The sequence below is a fragment of the Paroedura picta genome, chromosome 10 (assembly GCF_049243985.1).
Source record: "Paroedura picta isolate Pp20150507F chromosome 10, Ppicta_v3.0, whole genome shotgun sequence".
Taxonomy (NCBI): domain Eukaryota; kingdom Metazoa; phylum Chordata; class Lepidosauria; order Squamata; family Gekkonidae; genus Paroedura; species Paroedura picta.
Genome location: NC_135378.1, coordinates 86,893,971 through 86,918,459, shown reverse-complemented (window position 1 = coordinate 86,918,459; position 24,489 = coordinate 86,893,971). Strand labels below are relative to the sequence as shown.

General features: G+C 56.0%; 2 protein-coding genes across 3 annotated transcripts; both read right to left on the bottom strand.

The window, feature by feature from the left end:
• Positions 1 to 679: 679 nt before the first annotated feature.
• ANKRD53 (ankyrin repeat domain 53) lies at positions 680 to 5,934 on the bottom strand. The gene is made up of 6 exons (XM_077301323.1): positions 5,841 to 5,934; positions 4,373 to 4,496; positions 3,733 to 3,932; positions 3,386 to 3,550; positions 2,890 to 3,010; positions 680 to 1,736 (listed from the first exon to the last, which is right to left on the bottom strand). Exons 1-6 carry the CDS (start codon positions 5,912 to 5,914, stop codon positions 1,062 to 1,064), a joined length of 1,359 nt encoding a protein of 452 aa, XP_077157438.1. The 5' UTR covers positions 5,915 to 5,934; the 3' UTR covers positions 680 to 1,061.
• A 1,631-nt stretch (positions 5,935 to 7,565) lies between these two features.
• On the bottom strand, positions 7,566 to 20,770 carry LOC143819557 (shootin-1-like). Of its 2 annotated transcripts, XM_077301321.1 has the most exons (16): positions 20,679 to 20,770; positions 19,666 to 19,709; positions 19,136 to 19,196; positions 18,308 to 18,402; positions 17,355 to 17,511; positions 16,871 to 16,968; positions 15,762 to 15,843; positions 15,548 to 15,642; positions 15,028 to 15,174; positions 14,298 to 14,451; positions 12,932 to 13,052; positions 12,292 to 12,344; positions 10,930 to 11,048; positions 10,634 to 10,699; positions 9,517 to 9,796; positions 7,566 to 8,804 (listed from the first exon to the last, which is right to left on the bottom strand). In XM_077301321.1, exons 1-16 carry the CDS (start codon positions 20,713 to 20,715, stop codon positions 8,674 to 8,676), a joined length of 1,740 nt encoding a protein of 579 aa, XP_077157436.1. In that variant the 5' UTR covers positions 20,716 to 20,770; the 3' UTR covers positions 7,566 to 8,673. The 2 variants fall into 2 exon arrangements, with proteins under 2 accessions (XP_077157436.1, XP_077157437.1); XM_077301322.1 differs by lacking the exon at positions 12,292 to 12,344 and having other exon boundaries at positions 8,666 to 8,804.
• Positions 20,771 to 24,489: the final 3,719 nt, after the last annotated feature.

The window sequence follows — 24,489 nt, the reverse complement described above, 5'->3', positions numbered from 1 at the left end:
ATCAGGGACTGCGATGGGTTGCAGATTTGCTCCAGAACTATTTATTTATGGAGAAATTTGAGAAATGTTGTATTCTTCATACAGTGCATATATAGGAGATCTAAAAGAGTTCTAGATGATCTCTTTCTGTTATGGGCTGGCACTGAAGATCAATTGGCCCAATTTGTTAAACATATAAATATATCGGCACAGTCCATGAGACCCTCAAACATGCCCTTAAATTTGACAAAATGAATAGATATTACTTCCTGTGACACCCGGAAAGTTAATAATTTTCTGGATAATAAAACCAGAGTCCAGCAGGGGCACCTTTAAGACCAACAAAGATTTATTCAGGGCGTGAGCTTTCGAGTGCTGGTCTTAAAGGTGCCCCTGCTGGACTCTGGTTTTGTTTTGCTGTGCTGCTTCAGACCGACACGGCGGCCCACTGGAATCTAATTCTCTGGATGTCACAGTAAGCAAGGCGGGTAACTGGATCCATGCAGTCCACCCATTCCTTTCCGGGGATCGCGTTCCTCCAGACCCTCTACCTTGAGACCAACCAAGTTTCACCCTGATGGACGCATGCGTGCGCCTGAAAGCTGCGCAGAGTCAAACTGCTGGTCTTGCCAGGGGACACGAACTGTGTTCTGTCGCTTCCGACCCACACAGCGACCCGCCTGATCCAGGAAAGGCCCGTGGGAGAGAAGACCCAAGCAGCTCTGCGGCTGTAGCTGCCACTGAAACCGCCTTATTTCCCCTCGCATAGCCAGTCGGCTGTCCGGTCGCCAGTCGAAAGCCCTGCGGGGCAGGAACTGCACCCGCTTTGGAAACACTTGTGGGGCGCATGGTTGGGGGCCCTGACGTGGGCGTGGAACAATCACAGAGGAGACGTGTTGGCTGTTAGCTCAGTTGGTTTAATGCCACTTCTGGTCTAAATGTTCTCTCAGCCGTTGGGCTGCTGGGTCTCTTCTTGGCTGGGCTGGCTGATTGACAGGCCACGGGAGAATGTCTCCCTCTCCTATGCGCTGCCGCTCAATGGAGGAAGAAAGCGATGTTCACCGTGGCCGGAGGGAGGTGGCTCAGGGGGGGCTGGACGGCTCTTGGCTGCCTCCACAGTCCAGCTCCGCGTCGCTGTAGGTGGCCAGGTGGGCCTTCAGGGTGGCGACAAAGGCGGGGTCGAGCGTCTGGCGCAAGCTCACGGCCATCTGGTCCGTCCACCTGTGCGCTGGGCTGGGGGGCCGTTTCCGCTGCACGTCCAGGATGTGCTGAGGCTTGAAGCCCTGGGGGACCTTCAGGCGCGAGGGCCAGGCATGGGGGTACAGTCTCCTCTGGATGGCCTGCCAGGACAGGTCAGGCAGGGGGAAGGACACCCCGCCCTTGGCCATCCGGATCTCGGGCTCTCCGTACCTGCTGCGGCTGAGGAAGACGAAGGAGCTGAAGTCTTCATCCACGGAGGGGTCCGGGCTGACCCCCAGGCGGATGGTGTGGGGGCGGAAGATGCGGGTCGTTGGCAGAGAGGCCGGGTTGGGACTCGCGTTCCAAGGCTGCGGCCACCGGTCCTTCTCGAAGTCGTAGAGCAATCTGATCTCCCCCGGGATGCCGGTCGTGCTGCCCGGTCTCCTGCTGTGCCTGCGGAGGGTCACCGACGGGACCCTCTTCTCCAGAAAGCGCAGGATGCGAGCGGAGGGGGGAGGCAAGCCCTTCTTCTCCAGCCACTCCAGGAACAGTAGGTGGTTGAAGCGATTCAGCTCCACCTGCAAGAAGAAAACAAGCCCCGAGAGGACGGGCTCTTCTCTGCCTTTGGGGCCGCTGGTCCTTCCCCAGTGGAATCCTCACGGGAGCGCTCCCTGCCTGCCCCCCCCACCACCCCCCGGTGCTTGTCTCTGAGATGATCGGGAAGCTTTCTCCTGGCAGCTCGGCCTCCGTAACGCTCGCACACGGGCTCTCTGGTCCGGCCTGGCCTGATCTCGGAAGCAAAGCCCTGGCGAGCATTTGGACGGGCGCCCTCTAGTCTAAGGGACACCAGGGCCGTGACGGGGGGGGGGGGAGGCAGGCCACGGCAAACCCCCTCGGAATGGCTCTTGCCTGGAAAATCCTCTGCGCTTAAGTCAGCTGTGCCTTGACCGCCTTTCCCTAGCTCCTGCCCGGGGTGGCCCAGGCTAGCCTGCTCTTGGGCGGTCCCGGAAGCTGTCCAGGGTGGGCCCTGCTCCGCACTTGAGCAAGGAAGTCCCGGCCTCGACACAGAGGCAGGCAAGAGCAAACTCCTTCCGAACGGCCCTTGCCCTGAAGACCCCCAACAGTCGGCCTTTGGATTCTTAAACGGGACTTATTTGAAGAGGGCTTCCTCTTCCCTGCTCGGTCTTCCCCAGGCCAAGCATCCCCACTTCCTCCCCCCTTTCTTGGGGGGGGGGTTTGATTGTCAGTTCCTGGCCCATCTTAGAATCCTAGAGTTGGAAGGGACCACCAGGGTCATCTAGTCTAACCTCCTGCAGAATGCAGGAAATTCGCAACTGAATTCATCTCCCTTGCTCTCGCCTGAACCCAGCCCAACGTTCTGCAGGGTTCTTGGGATTCAGCCCCAACTGGAAGGGGAGCCAGCCAGGAAGATCCCACAGAGGCAGCAGCTGAAGAGCATCTAGCTGAGCCCGAGTTTCCGTTCCTGCGGGGGTTTAAGTCCTGGGGGTGCCCAAGGGCTGAGCAGCTCTTTGGGTGGGGAGGGGAGGAAGATCTGCCAGCAGGCGGCATGGGGAAGACCTGCTTTGTCTATCAGTCTCTGTGTGGTTTCTTGCCTTGCTTAAAAAAAAATATTGTAAGCTGCTTTGGCTTTTCACGGAAAGAAAAGCGCTATACAAGTAAGCTGGGCACAACTCCACATGGTTTCCGATGAAGTTCTGTGTTGCTCTCTACCTGCTGCTTCCTCTGGGACTCTTCCTCCCTTGCCAGGCACTCTTTCTTGATCTCGTTCAGCCGGCTGATCTCCCGACTAACATTTTCCTTGTCTATTCTCCACGTGGCGAAAGAGAGGTATCTGCAGGGACAGGGAGGCAGCGCAGGGGAGGAGCGTCACGAGAGGTGTGTGAAGCGGCAGCTGCTGCCCGTGGCACATTTCGCGTGGCCATGAGGCGGTTTCTTTTACGGGGCTGCAGAATCAAAGCCTCCAGCGGCACAGAATTCCTTGGCCCAACCGGTGAAGCTTCATTGGAATGGCCTGGAGGAGTTGAACTCGCAGGGCCTGCAGGGGGTCCCCAGCGCTGGGCTGGGAGATGTGGGGGTGCAGCCTGGGGAGGGCGGGGATTGGGGCCTCAGCATAGCGCCGTCGTTTTCTCCAGGGGGACTGTCATCCGGAGATCAGTGGGAAAGCCCCTCCGACTGGAGCCGCAACGCCGGGAGGCAAAGCACTCACTTGGCGCATTCTCGGTGGCCCCACATCCGGCAGAGGTCAATGGGCTCTTGCCCCTCGATGTCCTTGGCGTGCACATCCGCCCCGGCCTCGATCAGGAGTTTGACGCAATTGGTCCGGCCTTCGCTGGCTGCCTTGTGAAGAGGCGAGACGCCATTTTGGTTCTGTCTGGGAAAGGGGGATGGGCGGATTGGCGGATGGCTTTATTTCTACCCCGCCTCCCTCCCCACAGCATTGCTTCCCTCTCCTCTGCCTGATCCTCACAACAGCCCTGCGAGGCGGGTCAAGTCGAGTGGGTGTGACTGCCTGGGGCCAGCCAGCCAGCCAGCCACCCTCCCTGAGGCCCTTACGCATTGACGTCGGCATCCTTGCTGATCAGGTACTTGAGGCACTCCAGGGCCCGGTTCCCGCTCTCCTTGTTCATGACCAGGTGGAGGGGCCGCCAGCCTGTGCGGCTGGCCAAGTCCACGCTGACCCCGTACTTCTCCACCAGCATCTTGAGGCAGTCCAGCCGGCCAAAGAGGGCAGCTGTGTGCAGCGCAGAGAAGCCCTGGCAGAGAAACAAAAGGGAGGCCGTTCCTCCTCCGCTCCAAAACCCTCCCCACGACCGACCCTGCCTGGCTTCCGAAATCCAGTGAGACCGCCTTCTGTTACCGCTGACCTCCAGGTGACCGAGACGAGCCCCCCTGGAGAAGACGGCTCTTTCGGAAGGTGGACTCTGTGCCCGTGCACTGCATGGAGGTCCCCCCTCCCCAAATCCCAAGCCAGAGCGGCCAGCCTTGGGTAGCCTAGGCCACCGCGTCTCTCCCATCTGATGTCGTCTCATAGTCACCTCGGCCCCACAGTTCATCTTGCCCTGTCCGCCCCCCCCCACCGCTTGCCCCGCAGACTGGATGGCCTCCTCACGACACTTGTGGGGCGTATCAGATGCGGCGTGCCAAGAAAACGCGTCTCCCACCGTTGGACCCCCCCGGATCAAATGGGATTTACGTTAATATCGGCCTGGGTGGGACATTCGGATTTCTGCAGCGTCATCTGGAGCCAGTGGACTTCCCCGGTGCAGGCCGCGTAGAGCTCGTCGTTAAGGACTTCCGGCTTGGCCGACTTGGCAGCGCTAAAGCAACGAAGCAGGTGCAAATTAATCCGCCCGCCCGTCCGTTTTAGTGGGTGTTTCTCTCTCATGAAAAGGTGTCAGCTGCCCTGAGCCCTCAAGGGGGGGGGGGCTAGAAATATGGAAGCAGATAAAGCAATCAAGCCAACATGCAAAGTGACGGTGGGGCCTGTCTTCTGCCCAGGACCCGGCTTGAGGTCCGAGGCCGGATCGTGAGCCTGCTCTGGAACTGACCGATGCGCAGCTGGATCCGGTCAGTGGGCAGTGACACTGGCCAATCGCACCCCCTGGCGGGAAGGCCCATTGTGGGGCTTCGGTGTATGTTGGGGGTGGTTGCAGATCTCTTTGGTTTCTTGGTTCTAGTTAATTCCCCAACCTGGAATCGGCAGCCTGAAAGTTAGAGGAATCTTTTGCCCATTAAGCCCCTAGTTTGTATTCAAATATATGCGTGCACCATGTTTATGGGGTTGGGAGTCAAAAATAATTGCAGCGTTCCCACAGGTTGCTCACTCTGCATAGAATCCTAGAGTTGGAAGGGACCTCCTGGGTCATCTAGTCCAACCCCCTGCACTAGGCAGGACACTCACCACCCGATCGCTCATCCACTGTCACCTGCCACCCCCTTGGAGATTTTAGGGTACAGCTTGGGAGAGAGAGGGGTGTAGGGAGGGGAGAGACCTCGGTAGGCAATGCCATTAGAATGCGGCTCCACGGGAAGAAGGACAAATCTTTTAAAGAAATAATAGGTTTTGAAGACCCCCCAGATCCAGGTTGGGAAATCCCTGGAGATTGGGTGTGTGTGTGTGTTTGTGTGTGTGGAGCCTGGGGAGGGCAAGGACCTCAGTGGAGTACCAGGCCATAAAGTTTCCCCTCCAAAGCATCCATATTCTCCAGGGGGAACTGGAGATTAGCTGTAATTCCAGGGGATCTCCAGGTCCCTCCTGGAGGCTGGCATCCGGGACAGAGAAATGTGATATATGGAGGTCAGTTGAACAAAGTTTGAGTTCAGGGACACCTTTAGGCCCAACCAAAGGTAATTCTGGGTATAAATTTATTTAATAAATAAACAAGCCCTGTGTGTGCATGCGCAGGAAAAGTTAAACTTTGTTGATCTGAACTCCAACTTTTTACTATTGCTTCGGACGAATGTGGCCACGCAGTTGAAACGATCTTCACGGGAGTTAAAGATAATTCCCGGGAGACCTCCAGCCCCCACCTGGAGGTTGGCAGCGTGCCTCACCAGCGCTCCCCTCAGGCGATTGCCTCGATGACCGCAGGGGGCGCTTTGGCCACCCCTCGGCGCAGGCGCGCTCGGCGTGGTCCCGCCCCCTCCCGCCAATCACTCGCCTCGGGATGACGGAGGAGCTGCTTTTGGCGAAGCTGATGGTCGGGCGGGACGGCTTGCGCTTCGGCGCCGCCATCTTGGCGCAGCGGTGTTGCCCTGGAAACCGCGCGAGACTCGGCCGGCGGGCGGGGGGGGCTGCCGGGGGCGGAGTGTCCGCGCGGGAGGACCGCGAGTTCGAGTCCCGGCTGTGGCGGCTGCCGACTCAAAGGAAGCGGCTTAAAAATAACTTTAAAAAATGCATAAATAGGTGCAATTAAAGATGAAGGGAACTTGGCCGCCGCGCTGAGTGAGGCGACGCTGCATACGCGTTGTAAGAGAAACGGTGCGGGTGGAGTGTGTGTGTGTGAATGCGGGGAACACGTGTCTTTAACAGGACGAGCTGCGTAATGACAGTGCAATCCTCGGGACGCCTTCCCTGGGAGTAAGCCCGAGTCGTGCTTAGGATTGCTCTGCCGGGCACTTGTGGGCTATTTATTGGCTGCTGGGGAGCGGGAGGGATTTACTCCCGAGTAAACCGAGCAGGCCGTCCACTGCTTCCTCCCTGGCGCTCTTCTCCTCTTCCTTGTCTCCTCGCTGTCTTTGTTGCATTCCCTTTCTGCATGGCTCCATTCCTGCTGAGCCTCAAGGCAGATTTTGAGTTATCAACTTCCAGCTGGGACCTGGAGATCCCCTGGAATAGCAGCTGATCTGTTGGCAGCGGTCAGTTCTCCTGGAGAAAGTGTCAGTTTTGGAGAGGCTTCTCTTGGAGGGCTCTCCAGACCCCCAGTTTTCCAGGAATTTCTCCATCCGGAGTTGGCAACCCTAAAACTGACCCCCAGACTACGGAAATCAAGTTCCCCTGAGAAAACGGCCGCTTCAGAGGTTGGACTCTGGCATCCCACCCTGCAACAGCCTCTCCCCTTCCCAAACCCTTCCCCTCAAATCTCCTGGGATTTCCAATCCAGAGTTGGCAACCCTCTTGAGCCGTGTCAGTCAAGTACAGCCAACTGAATGGGACATCCGATGACCAGCTCAGGAGGGTTTGAACTGCAGAAGCTGGGAAGCAAACAAACAAACAAACAAACGAAGAGAAATCTCAAAGGGAGCCGAAATCCTATACCGGTTACATATAACCCACCTTGAATCCCCAGAAAGACAGACTAAATAAAGCAAAGAGAGGTAGTAAAGGGGAACGAAGTCAATCAAGTTCTACTCTCTCCTGCACAGATATGAAGCCCAGACTGGCTTTCTGTCCACTTGGCCCCTAGGGAGTTGCTGGAGGTTGGGAGGCAGTGCCGGGGAAAGGGGGAACGGGGAGGTGGGTGGGGGGGTGGGGGGGTGACACCTCAAATCCCGGACATACTTTGCTCGGAAGCTGTCATTTTCCCCAGGGGAGCTGAGCCTGGAGATGTCCTGCCAGGATATCTCAAAACATGAGAAAAACAAGGTTTACCTGGGCCGCTGCCTGGATCTGAAGCAGCAGGAACAGAGTTGGGGCCCAGCAGGGGCACCTTTAGGGCCACCCATGTTTTATGCAAGGTGGGAGCTTTCGTTCGCGGCCGGAAGGAGTGCACCTCCCCCAAAAGCTTATTTATTATTTATTTATTTAGATTTTTATGCTGCCCTTCCCTATGGCTCTGGGCCGTGTACATAAAACAGATAGAACATTTACATCAAACAGCGGCCCTCCAGATGTCCATGGACTGCAATTCCCAGGAGCCCCCTGCCAGCGATTGCTGGCAGGGGCTCCTGGGAATTGTAGTCCATGGACATCTGGAGGGCCGCAGTTTGACTACCCCTGTATCAATATATCAGTATAACAGATATCAATATAACAGATAACAATAACATGTCAGCTAGAACAGCATTTCAACATATGCCCAGAATCTCTCTTTGCGGGTCTGAGAGGGGCCCCTGGAGCCAACCCTTTGTAACAACAACAAAACGTTATGCAATAAAATATTTTATACCAATAAAATATTATGCACTGTAAAATAAAATCCATCATTAAAGCCAACATTACCGACTCGGCCGCAGTAGACCAGAGACTGCTGAGCTGCTTAAAATAACGGCTCCAGACTTAAATCATGCCAATTATGCCAAACCGAATTTTTTCACGATGGCCTTTGGCAATGAAATTAGGGATGCACTGTAATCAGAGAATCGTAGAGCCGGAAGGTACCTACAAGGTCATCTAGTCCAACCCCCTGCAGAATGCAGGAAATCACAACTACCTGCTTGCCCACAGGGACCCAAAGCAGTGATTGGCATTTCCGTGGGCCTGCAAGAAAGGGCCACAACCCAAAGAGCCAAGCAGCTACACCAATGAGTCGAAGCCATTGATTGCAGCCACAGAGCACAGAGTAGCCATTCGAACAAAAGGTCAACATAAAAAAGAGTAGCATCAATACTTATTATCAGAATCAAAATAATACTGTGCACAAAGCCCAGGGAGAGGGTGTGGCAGTCTTGAGCTCTGGGGAAACCAGACAAGAGCCCCCTCCTGCCCCTCTGAATTCCGTGGCACGCTTTGGGGTGACCCATCTCAAGGTGTGGTCTGGAAATCTCATGGCTTCTCAGTTTTTCTCCCAACACCAGAGATGAGTTCCCTCAGGTTTGGAAGGTGGGAGCTGTAGCATTATATCCTTGCTGGTGCCCCGACCCACTTCTCCAGGGACTTCCCCAAACTGGAGTTGGCAACTCAAGGCAACCGGGATTCTGTTTGGCATGCTGAGCAGAGCAGAAACAAAGATGAGGAGTTTGCTGCCCGCGACGTTCACGCCGCGTCTGTCTTTCCGAAGAGGCTGGTGAAGTGGGCCTGACATCTGCGGAGGCCTCCCGATTGCCCCCTCTGCTTCAGGGTTTGCTCTCGGACGAGGGAGCTGTGCGGCGCCTGGCCTGGAGGGAGGCAGTGCTCTGCTGGCTCCGGACTGGGCTGGGGCTCTTCTCCTCCAGGGGCCCCACGAAGGGCTTGGCTGCAGCCTCACCTGAGGAGACGAGAAAGGCCACTACTGGTGGGTGTCCCGGGAGGTGTGCCGCTTGGATACCGGCCAAGCCAGACCCCATCGAAGCCCCCCTCCCCAAACCTCACCCTTCTCAGTATCCACCCCGGATTCTCCAGGTATTTCCCAACCCCAAACTGGCAACCCTACCCTTAATGCGGAGAAAAGCGGGGTATAAAAGGCAGCGCTGCTTCTCGTTGACTAATTCTGTGAAATCTACAGGCCCCACCTGGAGGTTGGCAAGCCTGCCTTTCTTTGCCTCTCTCACACACAGTCTCTCTCCGCTCCGGTTTTTAGAAAGGCCGATGTGGAGCTAGGTGGGCCGTGTCCTCCTGGGGCAGCCACGTCATACGTTCACATGTGGTTAACCGGACCACCAGCATGCTTTCCCTTAAGGCAGGGACTCTTGCAGCTGAAACGTGTCCCCCCAAATAAGACCCCACCTCCGTGCCCACCCACCTTCTTTGGTGAGCAGCCAGAAAATCCGTGCCTTTTCATCCAGCAGAGCGAATGGTGTTTTCGGAGGGAGGGCTCCTTAAAGCCCCGGGAGGGAAGTTCCACCCTTGCCCCCCCCCTCCGAACCTGGAGCTGCCAGTTAGGTTTGGAAGGCTGGCAAGAGACCCCCGTCTGGGCTCCCCTGTATCGCATCTGGCCTGGCCTGCCGTTCCAGCAGGCGACTTCCCACCCACCCACCCACCTGGCGGGCTTCCGCTGGTATCCGTGGAAGACGATGTGCTGGGATGTGGGCTTCGTGGGAGCTCTGCCTTTGGAGGGGGGTGGGCCCCGGCTGAGGCCCCTCCAGGGTAGATCGGGGCCCCGTGTCCCGTCTCCTCGGGGGCAGGACGCTGCTGCTGAGCTGGGGACTGGCCGGGGCAGTCGACAATCCGCCGGCGTCTCTGCAAGATGGCCTCCAGCTGGCTGTGCTTCTGGCTGCCCTTCCGCTGGCTGGACCTCCTGGCCGGCCTCTTCATGGTGCTCTGGGGAGGAGAGGGGTGGGCTCACCGCAGGCACTCACAGGGCGAGGTTGGCCGCCACAGGAGAGCACCGACTGGCACCACAGCCAAGGGCTACACTGCCGGGTTTTGTGTGTGTGTGTGGGGGTGAAATGTTGTCAGTCTAGGATTGCTAGCTCCAAACTGGGAAATTCCTGGGGATCTGGGGGGGGGGAGCCAGGGGAGACCCCCCTACCCCAATCCACCCTTTTCTCTGCCCCCTCAGAGCTGTGATTCCTGGAGGTGTCCAACCCCATCTGGAGCCTGGCAACCCTATGCCGACTGTATGAGGGAGAGTTCTGGCTCGATTTGCTCTAGAACTCACTGATCTGCCTTTTTGGAGGTCCTGTCAAGAGGCAGCATGGACACTGTCTGAGTAAATGCACAGACAGACAGACAGACAGACAGACAGCGGAAGGGCTGGACGATGGAGTTCCTAGGGTGTGAACCACACCGAGCCCTTGTTAAAGGTGGAGAAACAATCCAAGGCATGAATGAAAGACGCTGGCTTTTACTGAGCCAGGCCCACAAGGTCAGCACCGTCTGCCTAGCCTGACCTTGGCTCTCCAGGGCCTCAGGCGGAGGCCTACCCCATCGCCTCTTGCCTGTCCTTTCCCGCTGGAGCTGCTGCTGCCGCTGCTGCCAGGGATTGGGCTTGCCTGCCAAGCAGAGTCACTGTCCACCCGTGGATGATACCGATCGAGGTTCTGCACTGATCCAAGCGAGGCACTGACGGGTCTGACGGGAACCCGCTTTGCAAGGCCTGGGACTGCCGGTGGGGTTCTCCAGCCCAGCCCCTCCCCACCGAGAGCCGACCCTCACCAGCAGGTCTTGGAGCTCCATCGCGGCGCTTCTCCGCTTGCTTGCCGCTGCTGCCGCAGACTGTCCCTTGGGGAGAAACAGAAAAGGGAGGGTTTCTATGCTTCGATGGCGCTCAGAAGCGGGCAAGGAGGTTACCCCGCTCTGTCATCCAGGGCTGGAAAGAGACAGCTCTCATGCAGGAAAAGGCAGCTTGACGTTCCCCCCAGTCCAGACCGTCCTTGTCCTCCCAGTGGATCCTGCCCCGCTTTGGAGACTGGACTCGATGGCATCGTACCCCATGGAGGTGCCCCCTGTACCTTGGGCGAGGCCTCTGCTTCCCCTTGGGTCGAGCGCAGCACCACCCCGCTTCGGATCCGGGCCATCATCTCCTCTACAGCTTTCACTTTGCAGTCTTCCGTGCTGCGGTTCAACATCTCTAAACGAAGGAGGAGAAGATTGGTAAGACCTGGGGTCGCCATCTCCGGGTGGGCAAATACCTGGAGCTCATTGGGATACAACGGCATGCCACAAAGTTTGAGTCCGGTGGCACCTTTAAGACAAACCCATTTAATTCTGGGTAAAAGCTTTCGTTTGTTGGAATGCTCAGGATCTGTTGTGTGCATGATTGAGCAGAGTATGAAGAACGTCCTGCAGGGGGCATCAGAGGAGATGCGTTTTTAGCACAGTTAGACAGGTACTTTGTGGTATTTTTAAAGTTATCTCCCCCCGGCTTCTGATAGGCTCCTTGGAGACTTCCTTCCCCTTTGAGTGCCCTTCCTCCCTTCTTGCCTCCAGAAAAACCGAATGAGCAGACAGAGCAGTTAGACAGCACTCTCTCTCTCCCGTCTACACACAATGTTTGTGTCTCCTCTTAAACTATTGCATTCTTCTAAGCAGCCAGGTGCTTCGTCCCTCTTTGCATGTCCAAATTCTGCCAGCATCATGTGCATGCTCATGTGTGGCTGCACATGAAAACTGACACCCAGAATAACACTTTCCTCTTAAAGGGGCTGTTGGAGTGTTCTGTTGCTTCAGACCAACATGGTAGCCCTCCGAATCCCACCATACACAGCCCACCCTGCAAGGCAGCCCTTTTCCCCAGGGGAACCGACCCCTGCTGCCCGTTGGCAGTTCTCCAGCCACCGCCTGGAGGATGGCAAGCCTAGGTGGCCTGCTCCTTTGTGGGTACTTGGGGATCCCACTCGCCACGGTGTTGATTTGTGATTCAAGTCACGATTTATCTCTGGGTGTTTTGCCAGGACTCCTATTAACTGCACCACTTATTCATCAATCAAAACATTTTTGACCTCATGCTGGGATACATTTTGCTGCTTTGCTGAGACAGATGAGCCGGGGAATGCCTGCCTGCCTGCGTCTGGAAGGTACAAAATTTCCTTCCGACATCCAGATTCACATACTGCTGTCCTCTGGGTCCCTGTCCCCCTGCCCTCTCGGTCAGTTCCTGGGGCCTGGAGAGCTCCCAGAATTACAGCCAATCTCCAGACGACAGGGGTGACATGACGTTCCTCAAGAGAAAATGGATGTTTGGGGGGGGGGATGGGGGTTTAAACGGCACGATACTCCGCTGAGGTCACTCCCCGAACCTGACCTTCCCTCAGGCTCCCCCTCCCCCAAATTCTTCAGGAATTCCCCACCTGCCCTCCCCTTCCTCAGATTACCTGCCTGCTTTACTCGGGGAGCTCCCTTCCTCTGCTTGATGGCCAGGAGGGGACTGCAAGAGGAGAAGAGAAGAGGTCAGGGGATAACCCTCTACTCCTGGACCCCGCTGATCTTGATCCTGGCTGCCCTTTGCTTCCAAGGAGCTACGGCATCATCCGCCAGGGGGCTAGGGTTGCCAACCTCCAAGTCGGGCCTGGAAAGCTCCTGGAATTACAACTCATGTCCAGACCAGAGAGATCAGTGCCCCTGGAGAAAATGGCTGTATTGTGGGATTGCCTCCTGCTGAGATCTCCTCCCTCCCCAAATCTCGCCCTCCTTAGCCCCCCCCCCAAGTCTCCAGGAATTTCCCTGTCTAGAGTTGGCAACCCTATCCACCACTTCAAAGAACACCGGATGAAGTGTCTCCTGCTTCCTGGACTATCTCAGCATTCTCCTTAATCGTACAAGAGTTGGGCATGAGCTGTCCCACCAAATATGGCAGCATTGCCTTGGAAGTCCTTGTAGGGCTGCCTTGTAGCCCCTCTTTAGGGGACCTTTAGGGTAGCCCCTCTTTAGGGGACCAGCCGTTCTTTGATCTCCACCGTCTCTGTTAGGGAGTTAAGTCACTGAAGATGAGAAGTGCTTAGTGCATTTACTTACTCCACAGGGGTTGGGCAAGGGGGTGGTGGGGGAGGAGGGGGTGGGGGAGGAGGGGGAGCCGTGGGGCAGGGCCCAGGAGAAGAGTCTTCCGTCCACTTGGCCTTTTCTTCCATCAGCTTCACTGCAAAACAAAGAAGGGCTCTCAGGAACGGAAGTGCGGGGTTGTTGTTTTGTTGCTGTTGCAGGATTTCTAAAAGTGTAATTTTTGTAAAGGGAGGACTTGTTCCTGTGAGTTTTGGAATTCAGCAGGCGAGGCCAGTTAGGAGGCACCCCCACCTACAAATGCAGCACTAAGAGTGGGGAGAGAGTTCTACAGGTCCCGCCCAGAAGCTGGCTGTGCATAGCCCTGATTGGTGGGCATGCTGTGACGTCACCAGAGCTCAATTTCTTTCCAGGCATGGGAGGGAGGGGAATGCAAGGATGTGAAATCCACAGCGATTCCTTCATGCACTGGGCTCCACCCAAGATCTGGAAAGGTGGAATGTTGGAGGTTTGGTTTATTTACTTAGAACATTTACCTGTCCCCTGTCTGGAGACTTGCTCACAAAGGGCTTTCCTATATTTCTTGTTTTTGTTGCTCTTGTGCCCTTCTAGGCTCAGTTTTTTCCTTTTTCCGCATATGTTTTACTAGTGGCTTCTTTGATATTTCATCTCTGTCTCCTGCTTATTTCACTGCATTTTAAAGTGCTCAAGAATAAATCGGCGACGCAGTGATGATAAATAAAAGTGACCACTAGGGGGACTAAAACACGTTGGGAAAGGGGTGGGAGGAAAGATGCCACAAGGCAGGGGTGGACAAACTGTGGCTCTCCAGATGTCCAGGACTACAATTCCCATGAGCCTCTGCTATGGGGCTCATGAGAATTGTAGTCCTGAACATCTGGAAAGCCACAGTTTGGCTCTCCTGCCATAAGGGTACACAAAGGACCAAATAACACATGCAGAAAAACCTGAAAATCAATTGAGTAAAATCCTAAATAATAGAACAAACCCTAAAACCAACCCTAAAACCAGCATTCAGAACGATAGCCATAAAAACCGTCCTCAGGATTGAAGCAGACCACAAAAGGATGGAATCCTACAGTTAAAAACCTGTGTTGGCCAGTTAATGAAGCAGAACAAGGCAATCACCAAGAGGGAGAGTGTTCCAAGGGTGGGGTGCCGCCAGAGAGAAGGCCCTATTGTCTCTGGCTGCCACCTGCCTCCTCTCTGCAAATAGGGCCAAAAAAACCAGTCATTGGAGGATTGTAGCCTTCTGGAGGAAGCTTGTCAACGGACCAGGTATGCTGCTTTCACCTTGGAATGCCCCAATCCCGTGAGGAGTTCAATTCAGGAGCAGCTGAAAAGCATTCTGCCCAGGCCATACCTTTATCTCCCAGTGTGGCATTTCTCTCCTCTGCTTGTAGCAATTGCCTTTCAAGGCAGGTATGTTTCTCCACAGCTGCAGCCAGGGCAGCCTGGAGCTTCTGCACTTCTCCTGGCTGTGGCCGCTCTGCCAGCTGGGACTCCAGATCCTTCACCTGCAGACCCAAGAATAAATCCAAATTTACTCCAGTCTGAATGGATAGGAACTTTCCTATTGTCATAGAATCATAGAACTGGAAAGGGTCTCCAAGGGTCATCTAGTCCAACCCCCTGTACAATGTAGGAACTCACAACAGGCTGCCCATCCACAGTGACCCCTATTTCATGCCCAACTGATCTCTCCACCAAAAATCTCCAGAATCCAGCCTGGCCTGGAGGAAATTCAGCTCCCATCCCACAGTGGCCATCAGCAATTCCCTGGTTATGCAAGAAAGGGCCACAAGAGACCAACCCTGGCACATCCCTTCCTGCCCACCCACTCCCCATCTGTCTAAGCTCACGAAATCAGCATTTCCCCCCAAAGTTCTTACAAAAAGCATGCCTCTCCAAAGTGCACACCACGCACATCACTCTTATTTTACCTAAACAGGGTTTTTGGGTTGTTGTTTTTTTGGTGGGGGTTTACATTTTGAAACTTCTTATACAGATCTTGGCCAAAGGAAGGGGAAAGTAGATGTAACTGAATTCCAGATTTGAGAAATTCCGGCCAGGCGTCTGGACAGGAGACTCACCCGGGCCTGATGCTCCAGCCGGGCTCCTTCCAGCACCCCGGTTGTCTTGGCCAGCTCATCCAGAGCTCGGAGAAGCCGAGAGTCCGGCCCGGCGTTCTGCATCAGGATTGCGCTTTGCCGTTTGGCCTCTTTCTGCTGCACCAGCATCTGGAGCCCGGGGGGAAGGAAGCCCAGGGGATTGCGAGGACACGAGAGACCCAGAACTGCTTGAGGAGAGGGGGAGCATGGCCATGGTTCTGCCCCCAGAGGGGACACGGAGATTCCCCAGACTTACAGCTCGTCTCCAGATGACAGAGATCCGTCTCCTTGGAGAGCGCAGCTACTTTGAAGGGTGGGTTCTGTGGAACTGCCCCCACTGCGGACCCTCTCCTCCCCAGGCTCCACCCACGAGAATTTCCCACCCTGCCGTTAGCAGCCCCACTCCCCCACGCCCCTGCCGGGGGCCAAGAGGGACCTGGCAAGCCTCCTCCAGAGGGACCAAGTGAACCAAGAGGTTCCCTCCTGCCCCTTAAATTCCTACCTGGTGGGCAAACTCCTCCGCCTGCTGCCTCAGCTCCTGCTCCAGGTGGAGCTGTTGAGATATTTCATCGTATTCTTTGGTAACCAGCCGGGATGCTGGAAAGGTCCAGAGGAGAGTCATGAGCCCACATGGCATCAATGTATTCATTTCGTGATTTATGTCCCGCCTCCTTTGGCACACACACACACCCCCCCTCCCCGAGCTGCCAACCTGCCTTGTCTGACCCTCCTCAAAACCCGCTGGTGATGCTCCACGGAAGCCTCCAGGCACTTCTTCTCGGACGACAACTCTTCTAGCTGAGCGGAAGGAAGACGCAGAACAACAACCCTTCACTATATTTGCATTTATTAAAAATTCCTCTCCTGGCCTTTATTTACCTCCCGGCTGGGACTCCGACTGGCTTTGAGAGCACGGCTCTCCCTTCCTCCATGTCACCCCACAACCACCCCGTGTGGGAGGGCGGGCTGAGAGGTTGTCCATGGTAGAAGAAGGGATCCACACCCCAGTTGCTCAGGATCCTCAGTCCAGCGCTTGACCCACTACACCACACTGGCTCTTGGTTGTGAAAAAAGTACATCCATACAACAATCCCCTAAGACGGTTTAGTGTAAAACGTCCATAGTGGAACATGCCAGATCTGTAGCATGAATGACCTGCGGATGCTCCGGAATTATAGCCCATCTTCAGTCAACAGAAATCAGTTCCCCTTGAGAAAACGGCAGCATGGGAGATGGACTCTGCAGCATAGACTCCTCTGAGGTCCCCCTTGCCCCAAATTCCACCCTCCCCTGGCTCCACCCCCAAAGGCTCCAGGTTGGTAATCCTAGAGGGGTATAAGGGTGCAGTGGCAAGCCAGGTTTGGTTCTCCACTCCTCCCCCACATGCAGCCAGCTGGGTGACCTTGGGCTAGTCACAGTAACAGCTGTCCTCACAGAGCAGTTCTCTCAGAGCTCTCACCTGGCTGGGTGTCTGTTGTAGGGAGAGGAAGGGAAGGCGATTGTTAGCTGCTCTGAGTCTCCTTTGGGTAGGGAAAAGCAGGGTATAAAAACCAATTCTTCTTCTTCTTCTTCTTCTTCTTCTTCTTCTTCTTCTTCTTCTTCTTCTTCTTCTTCTTCTTCTTCTTCTTCTTCTTCTTCTTCTTCTTCTTCTTCTTCTTCTTCTTCTTCATAAAGCCCGCCCCCCAAAGCAACCATTTTCTCCAGGGGAACTGATCTCTGTCACCTGGAGATAAACTGTAATGGTGGGATATCTCCAGAGGTCACCTGGAGGTTGGCCACCCTACAAGTGGGCCCTGCCTCTGCCTCTGGCTGCTGCCCACCCTACCTGCTCCTGGAGGTGCCGGACATGATCCTCGAGCTCCTTCACTTGCCCGGCCAGCTCCTTCTTCTCCCACAGCAGCCGGGAAATCCTTGCTTGAAGATCTTGGGTCGAGAGACAGCCAAGGAAAGAAGGGCAGGGAATGTTTGTGGGTCTCCCCAAATACCAGGAAATGCCATCATTGATTGGTTTGTTTGACTGATATACCGCCTATTCCAGGAGACGGCTCTGGGCATCACTGGCGTGGCAAGGAGTCAGGCAACAATGACTCTCTTTATGGTTTTGACCGTAGAGTTCTGCCCAAATCCTAGAGTGTTGCCTAGAGGTCACAGCAGCGAGGTGATGTCCCTTCTGGCCTTTACCCAAAGTGATGCCCCATCTCCAGCACAGGGTCATTCCCCTCCTTCCGCCCAGCCAGCGGGAACCCTGAGGCAGTGACTGTTTTGTGTCATTCAGACGTGATCCGGGGAAAAAGAGATTCCGGGCTCACCTTTGATTTGCTGCAAGTATTGGCACCCCAGATCCGCTGCTGGCTCTCCAGCGACCTCCTCCTCGTCAGCCAAGCCAGCACAGTCTCCCGGGAGGTGGCTGAGCATCGGCAGCAGGACGGCACTGATCCGCTTCAGCTTCATGTTTTCCCGGTTCACCTGGGAGGAGGAACAAGGGAAGGGGGCATCAGCAATAGGGATGCCATCCTCCAGGTGGGACCTGGGCATCCCCTGGAATTCCAGCTCCTCTCCTGACTACAGAGATCAGTTCCCCCGGAGAAAAGGGCTGCTGGGGAGGGGGGACTCCATGGCCTGACACCCCCCAAGGTCCCTGCCCTCCGCCGGCTCCACCCCCAAACCTCCAGGAATTTCCGAGTCTGGATCTGGCCACCCTGCCCCATCCCCTGCCAGAGGTCGGGGGGACCCGGCAGTCCTACGGGATCCAGCATTGATCAGCCTCCCAATCCACCAGCAGAGATGTCACGTTCTCCTGTTACAGAGAAGCCGAATTCTGCCCAAGAAGCAACAATTCTGGTGGTGCCAGTTCTGGGCAGGGTCTGGGCTGGATCCTGCAAGGAAGCCCAAGTGGGAGAGCCTCCTGGTTCATGAAGGAGGAGGGAGGAGAGGCTGCATGCGTAAATACCTCTGTTTTCCTATCCCGCCCTTTCCGTAAGGTCAGGGCAGGCTCCATCAATGTATTAAATGCAATATTAAAACCACGTTTCATAAAACAATTCAGTCTGATCCACCTGCCCCTGTCATGTTAGATGTTAAGGGGGGGGGGATATTCTTATTTTGACATGCCAAAAAGTCCCTCTTGCAACTTGTTTTCCAAGCCACAGAATCATAAAACCGGAAACGTTCCTAGAGACCATCTAGTCTGACCCCCTGACCAATGTGGGATCCGCCTCAGGATCTTGGCCCTTGATCTCCACCAGGGGCCCAGCAAGCTCACCTGAGTTGCGTAGACCTCGGCCTGTTCTCGGCAACTCTTCTCGATTTCGTACTCGGCCTCCAAGGAGTTGAGCTCCTCCAGCAAGGCCGCAGAAGCTAGAAACGGGGAAGGGAAAGACGACACTGAGGCCAAGAGGTGCAGGGGATGCCAACCTCCAGGGGGGAATCCTTGGGATTTCAGCTCATCTCCAGGCAGTAGGTCATTAGGGCCCACTGAAGCCCCCCCCCCCCGGTCTCTTTTAATTTCCTCTCTTCACAACTGGGAAAGCGTCTGCCCTTAGCTGCTAGTCTCAACACTTTTATCCCCCTTATGCTTTTGTGAACAGGAACTGAGCCCAAAGGACTGAGGAACTCAGTCTAGCAAGGCAGCCAAGCATGCTTCCTTATGCTGCAGATTGGTTGGGTGTCTTCATGATGCAATTTACTAATTCACTGCTAATTTACTCTTGCCTTATACAAGGACTGTGCTGATTTCTGTTTCATTGTGTGAGGAATTGGGCATGGGACTGGAAGCTCACGCCTGGAAGAAAACTTTTCTGGTCGTAAAGGTGCCCCTGGACTCACTCTTGGTTCTGCTACTCCAGATCAACACAGTGACGCACCCGAATTTATCTTTGAGGTTTTTCTGGTTCTTCTGCCTGCGGCTAGTCTTTCCTCTCTCCCAGCTAGTACAGACAGACATTTACCTTGTTCCTTTCCCACAAAATATGTCCCCCCCCCGGAAATCTATTTTATGCTTCAGCAGCGTGTCCTCAGCTTTTCTGCATATTTAGACTCTGACAACAAGAAGCAGATTGCCCAGGTCCAGGGAGTGCAGCTTCTTACTTACCCTGTTCAAATTCAGCCAGTTTCTCCCTGGCCTTTTCCGCTTCCTGGAGAGGAGCGTCTTCCTGAAGGAGGCAGAGAGGAACAGAATCATTGTCTGAGATTCATTCTGTCTTCATAGGAGCAGGAGGGGGGTGGGGGGTGGGCATGCCCAACAAGGCCATGGCTGTGACCATAAGACCAGTCTTGCAAGAGCAGCTGGCCAGCACACCACTGCATCCAGCATCCTGTTCACCACACTGGCCAACCCGGTGCCACCATCCAAGGCAGAAAAACCTTCTGGGGCATCCTGGTAGCAACCAAACACTGATCCTAAAAAGCCCTTCCGAAGTTCTTAGCCAAAACATCTTCCTCTCTTTTGCCCCTCCCAGCATGTGATATTCAGAGATATGCTGTCTCTATATATGGAGGTTTTGCCTTGATACCCTCATCGTAGGCCATTGCTCTCAAGCTGAGCTACCTCACTGGGTCGTTGTGAGAAGCAAATAAGGAAGGGAGAACCCAGCTGGCCCTTGGGGGAAGGGGTGTACGTACCTCTCCATCTTCTTCAGAAGGGTCACTGCCAGATTCCAAAATGGCTGCAGAGGAAAACGGAGAGTAAATTGCCACACTCACACACACAGACACACAAAGCACGGAGTCAGCCAAGTATTGCAAGGGGCAGGGGTGGCCCAACTCTGCCTCTGCAGATGTCCATGGACTACAATCCCCATGAGCCCAGCTGGCTCCATGGACACCTGGAGGGCCCCTTTGGCCTGCCCTGCCCGAGGGATTAGCCCATCGTAGCCTTTGACAAGCTCAGCCGAGGTGCTTGGCCCAGCAAAGCGTCTGCAGGAGCATTTTCGTCTCGATTGGGTGCCCCAAACAGCAGCTTTCCTCCCCTCTTCTGTTCCGTGTTGCCAACTCTGGGTTGGGAGATTTGGGGGTGGAGCCTGGGGAGGGGGGTCTCAAGAGGGGGGACCTGAGAAGGGGCGGAGCCAGGGGTGCTTTAAGGATAGCACCAGAGTCAATGTAAGGATTTGGGGCTCCCTAGCAGAGTGCCGTTGGTGGTGGGAGCAGCCAGACTGGCGCAGAGGGTCCCCCACAGTGGAAAGGGGTGTCACTCTGAGTGCCCTTAAAGCGGGAAAAGGGGGGAGCCCTGATCCATGGGGGAGAGGCCCTGTGCGTGCGGGGCCCCTGGAAGCGTGGGGCCCGTAGCATGTGCTCCGTGCATAGACTGGCCCTGGGCAGAACGCCAGAGAATCCGCCCTCCAAAGCTGCCGCTGCCTGCAGGGGAACTGCTCTCTGCCGCCTGGAGATCTGCCGTGATTCTCAGACACCTCCAGCCCCACGTGGAGTTGCCAGGCTGTGGGAGGGTCTCCAGGCAGGGTCTCCAGGCGTCCCAAAGGCCGGTGAGGCTGAGCAAGGAGCATTACGCGAAAGGGCGTGTGTGATGCAATTCTCCTCTGAACGTGGGGGGGGGGGGATCCTTCCCAACACCCCCGAAGCAGTCAAGCTGTAGGCAGAACCGTTTCCCGGCTTCAGTCCCGTCGATTGTCCTTCCTTACCTGCAAGCTGGCCGAATCCCTCCTGGGGGAGCGCCATGTGGGTCCTGGCTGCCGGGCAGCGGCTGACTTCTCCTCTCTGCTGTCAGTTCCCCTGCTAAATATATCCACGGGGTTCCCCTGCGCCTGGAGGAAGTGAGACTCCTTCCTTTGCTGGGGAAAGCCCACCAGGAGCAGCCTGAGGCCTTCGCGGAGGTCTTTGCTCTGCTCCCCTGCCCCAAATTCCCAGCCTAGGCTGACAGCCTATTCCCAGCCTATTCCAAGTCTAGGCTGACAGAGTCTGAACTTGCAGAGATTTGGGGTTTTTTAAGGGGGGTACATCTTGGGCGCGTAGTGGAGAGCTTCATGAAAGGGTCAAGCCAGTGCACTGCAGGGCTGGAAAAAGAAGAGAGGGGGGCAACCAAAAGGACTTATTTATTTTTGGATATTGTGTGTGTGTGTGTGTGTGTGTGTGGGGGGGGGATTTTGGACTTTTTAGTCTACCCTTCCCTGAAGGATAAGGGGGGGCTGTAGCACCTTCTGCATAAGGACGGACTGGAGGACTTTTCGGTCTAGGAAAGAGATGACTAAGAGAAGGATAAAGGCTTATAAAATTATGCCTGGAGTGGAGGGAAACGTTTCTCCCTCTCCTGAGATACAAGAACATGAGGACATCCAAGTTGCTGACGGGCCGTAGATTCAGGCTGGAGGGACCCTCCCTGGTCTGACCCAGCAGGGCTCTCCTGATGTCCTTAGGAAGGCCTCGGCCTCCTTGCCCTGTGGCTGGCCCTGCAGAGGAGCTGGCTGGCCCCTGGGTGAGACAGGAGGCTGGACTGGAGGGACCCTCCCTGGCCTGACCCAGCAGGGCTCTTCTGAGGGTCTTCTCAGGGGAAGGCCTCGGCCTCTCTGCCCTGTGGCTGGCCCTGCAGAGGAGCTGGCTGGCCCCTGGGTGAGACAGGAGGCTGGACTGGAGGGACCCTCTCTGGCCTGACCCAGCAGGGCTCTTCTGAGGGTCTTCTCAGGGGAAGGCCTCGGCCCCTCTGCCTTGTGGCTGGCCCTGCAGAGGAACTGGCTGGCCCCTGGGTGAGACGGGAGGCTGGACTGGAGGGACCCTCCCTGGCCTGACCCAGCAGGGCTCTTCTGAGGGTCTTCTCAGGGGAAGGCCTCGGCCTCTCTGCCCTGTGGCTGGCCCTGCAGGGGAACTGGCTGGCCCCTGGGTGAGACGGGAGGCTGGACTGGAGGGACCCTCCCTGGCCTGACCCAGCAGGGCTCTTCTGAGGGTCTTCTCAGGGGAAGGCCTCGGCCTCTCTGCCCTGTGGCTGGCCCTGCAGAGGAACTGGCTGGCCCCTGGGGGAGACGGGAGGCTGGACTGGAGGGACCCTCCCTGGCCTGACCCAGCAGGGCTCTTCTGAGGGTCTTCTCAGGGGAAGGCCTCGGCCTCTCTGCCCTGTGGCTGGCCCTGCAGAGGAACTGGCTGGCCCCTGGGTGAGACGGGAGGCTGGACTGGAGGGACCCTCCCTGGCCTGACCCAGCAGGGCTCTTCTGAGGGTCTTCTCAGGGGAAGGCCTCGGCCTCTCTGCCCTGTGGCTGGCCCTGCAGAGGAACTGGCTGGCCCCTGGGTGAGACGGGAGGCTGGACTGGAGGGACCCTCCCTGGCCTGACCCAGCAGGGCTCTTCTGAGGGTCTTCTCAGGGGAAGGCCTCGGCCTCTCTGCCCTGTGGCTGGCCCTGCAGAGGAACTGGCTGGCCCCTGGGTGAGACGGGAGGCTGGACTGGAGGGACCCTCCCTGGCCTGACCCAGCAGGGCTCTTCGGAGTGTCTTCTCAGGGGAAGGCCTCGGCCTCTCTGCCCTGTGGCTGGCCCTGCAGAGGAACTGGCTGGCCCCTGGGTGAGACGGGAGGCTGGACTGGAGGGACCCTCCCTGGCCTGACCCAGCAGGGCTCTTCTGAGGCTCTTCTCAGGGGAAGGCCTCGGCCCCTCTGCCTTGTGGCTGGCCCTGCAGAGGAACTGGCTGGCCCCTGGGTGAGACGGGAGGCTGGACTGGAGGGACCCTCCCTGGCCTGACCCAGCAGGGCTCTTCTGAGGGTCTTCTCAGGGGAAGGCCTCGGCCTCTCTGCCCTGTGGCTGGCCCTGCAGAGGAACTGGCTGGCCCCTGGGTGAGACGGGAGGCTGGACTGGAGGGACCCTCCCTGGCCTGACCCAGCAGGGCTCTTCTGAGGGTCTTCTCAGGGGAAGGCCTCGGCCTCTCTGCCCTGTGGCTGGCCCTGCAGAGGGACTGGCTGGCCCCTGGTTGAGACGGGAGGCTGGACTGGATGGGATGGACCCTCCCTCCCTGGTCTGATCCAGCAGAGCTATTGTCATGTTCTAATGCAGGAGGAGTTTGGAGCAACTCACAGCCTTGGTGTGAGCCAAACTTTGTTTCCTTTTTAGTCTGGCCCACGCATCTTGGCTAACTGTGCCTCCTGTGATGGGAGCCCCATTTGTAGCCCCATTTTCCTTGCCTCTTTGGCTGCATTGCTCTGCTCTGACTGCATCCTTTTCATGGCTCCACCTGAGAGTCTCAGACAGAGAGAGGATTAAGATTAAAGTAAGCCCGCAAGGGCAGAGAACGTGCAACTGTAGCTCTCCACTGCGGGGATAATTTCCTCCCCAAGGCACCAGTTCCTCTTCAGGGTTCCCACAACAGGCGTGAAATGCTTTTAAGAGGACACCTGGGAGATTTATGAGAACCACGACTTAAAAAGAAAAAAGCCCATGGGTTTCTACAAGGAAAATCTGAAGAGCCCTGATGGATCAGAGCAGTGAGGGTCCATCTAGTCCAGCATCCCATCTCACCCAGCGGCCAGCCAGTTCCTCTGGAGAAGCAAAAACAGGGCAGGGAGGCCGAGGCCTTCCCCTGAGAAGACCCTCCGAAGAGCCCTGCTGGGTCTGACCTTCCAGTCTTCCGTTTCTCCCAGGGGCCAAACAATGGTTCAGAATGGGTTGCTAGGCTGGTTTGCCTCTGTCTCTCGTGATCTCTCCCTGGACCACAGGAACTGATCTGGATAATGACACCCTGGGTTCCCCCTCTCAGGTTCCACAATTCTGAATGCGTCTGCCCTCTAATCTTTAATCTTGACACTTTTATTTCCTTTATTATTTCCCCTGCAGAATTGATCCGAAATGACTCATGACCTTATAAACTTAACTTGTTGCTTCTGTCAGGCCCTTGTATCTGGCACACATCCCCCTTATGTGGTGTGTACTAACCCACGGCCCACCCCTGATGGTATATGCAGTCCTGTGACTCCCATTTCATTGTGCCTGATGGAGTCAGCCGTGCCCACGAATGCTCACGCCTTGAATCAGCCTTGGTTGGTCTTTCCAGGTGTCCCTGGACTCAAACTTGGTTCTGCTGCTTGAGACCAACACGGTGACCCCCTTGAATGTGGCTTTGCACAAGGTCCTTTTAAAAGCTTGGTTCACAGGTTACAGGGCACACCTGTGCATCTGTATGTAAGGAGGAGCCAGCACAAGTGAAACCAGGGACCAGTACCTGGATAAATGCATCACACATTCTGCTGTCCATACCTTGTACACAGTATGAGAAGAATTCTGCATGCTTAGAAAGAAGAATCAGATGTCTGCTGCATGTTGAAGAAGAAGTTGGTTTTTATAGATGTCTTTTCACTGATCAAATGAGTCACAAAGCGGATTACCATTACCTTTCCTTCCTCTCCCCACATCAGGCACCCTGCAAGGTTGGTGGGGCTGAGGGAGCCCTGATACGACTGCTGTGGGAGAGCAACACTATCAGGGCTGTGAGGAGCCCAAGGTCACCCAGCTGGCTGCATGTG

Coding starts and splice junctions, on each gene's coding strand:
- ANKRD53 (XM_077301323.1), bottom strand. CDS start 5,914: ATGGCGGCGCCGAAGCGCAAGCCGTCCCGCCCGACCATCAGCTTCGCC. Junction 3,933..4,372: donor CCACCCAGGCCGATATTAAC/GTAAATCCCATT, acceptor TTTCTCTGCCAG/GGCTTCTCTGCGCTGCACAC. Junction 3,551..3,732: donor AAGGATGCCGACGTCAATGC/GTAAGGGCCTCA, acceptor CCCCTTTCCCAG/ACAGAACCAAAATGGCGTCT.
- LOC143819557 (XM_077301321.1), bottom strand. CDS start 20,715: ATGGCGCTCCCCCAGGAGGGATTCGGCCAGCTTGCAG. Junction 15,643..15,761: donor TTTGAGGAGGGTCAGACAAG/GCAGGTTGGCAG, acceptor GGACCTTTCCAG/CATCCCGGCTGGTTACCAAA. Junction 8,805..9,516: donor TACCAGCGGAAGCCCGCCAG/GTGGGTGGGTGG, acceptor TCGTCTCCTCAG/GTGAGGCTGCAGCCAAGCCC.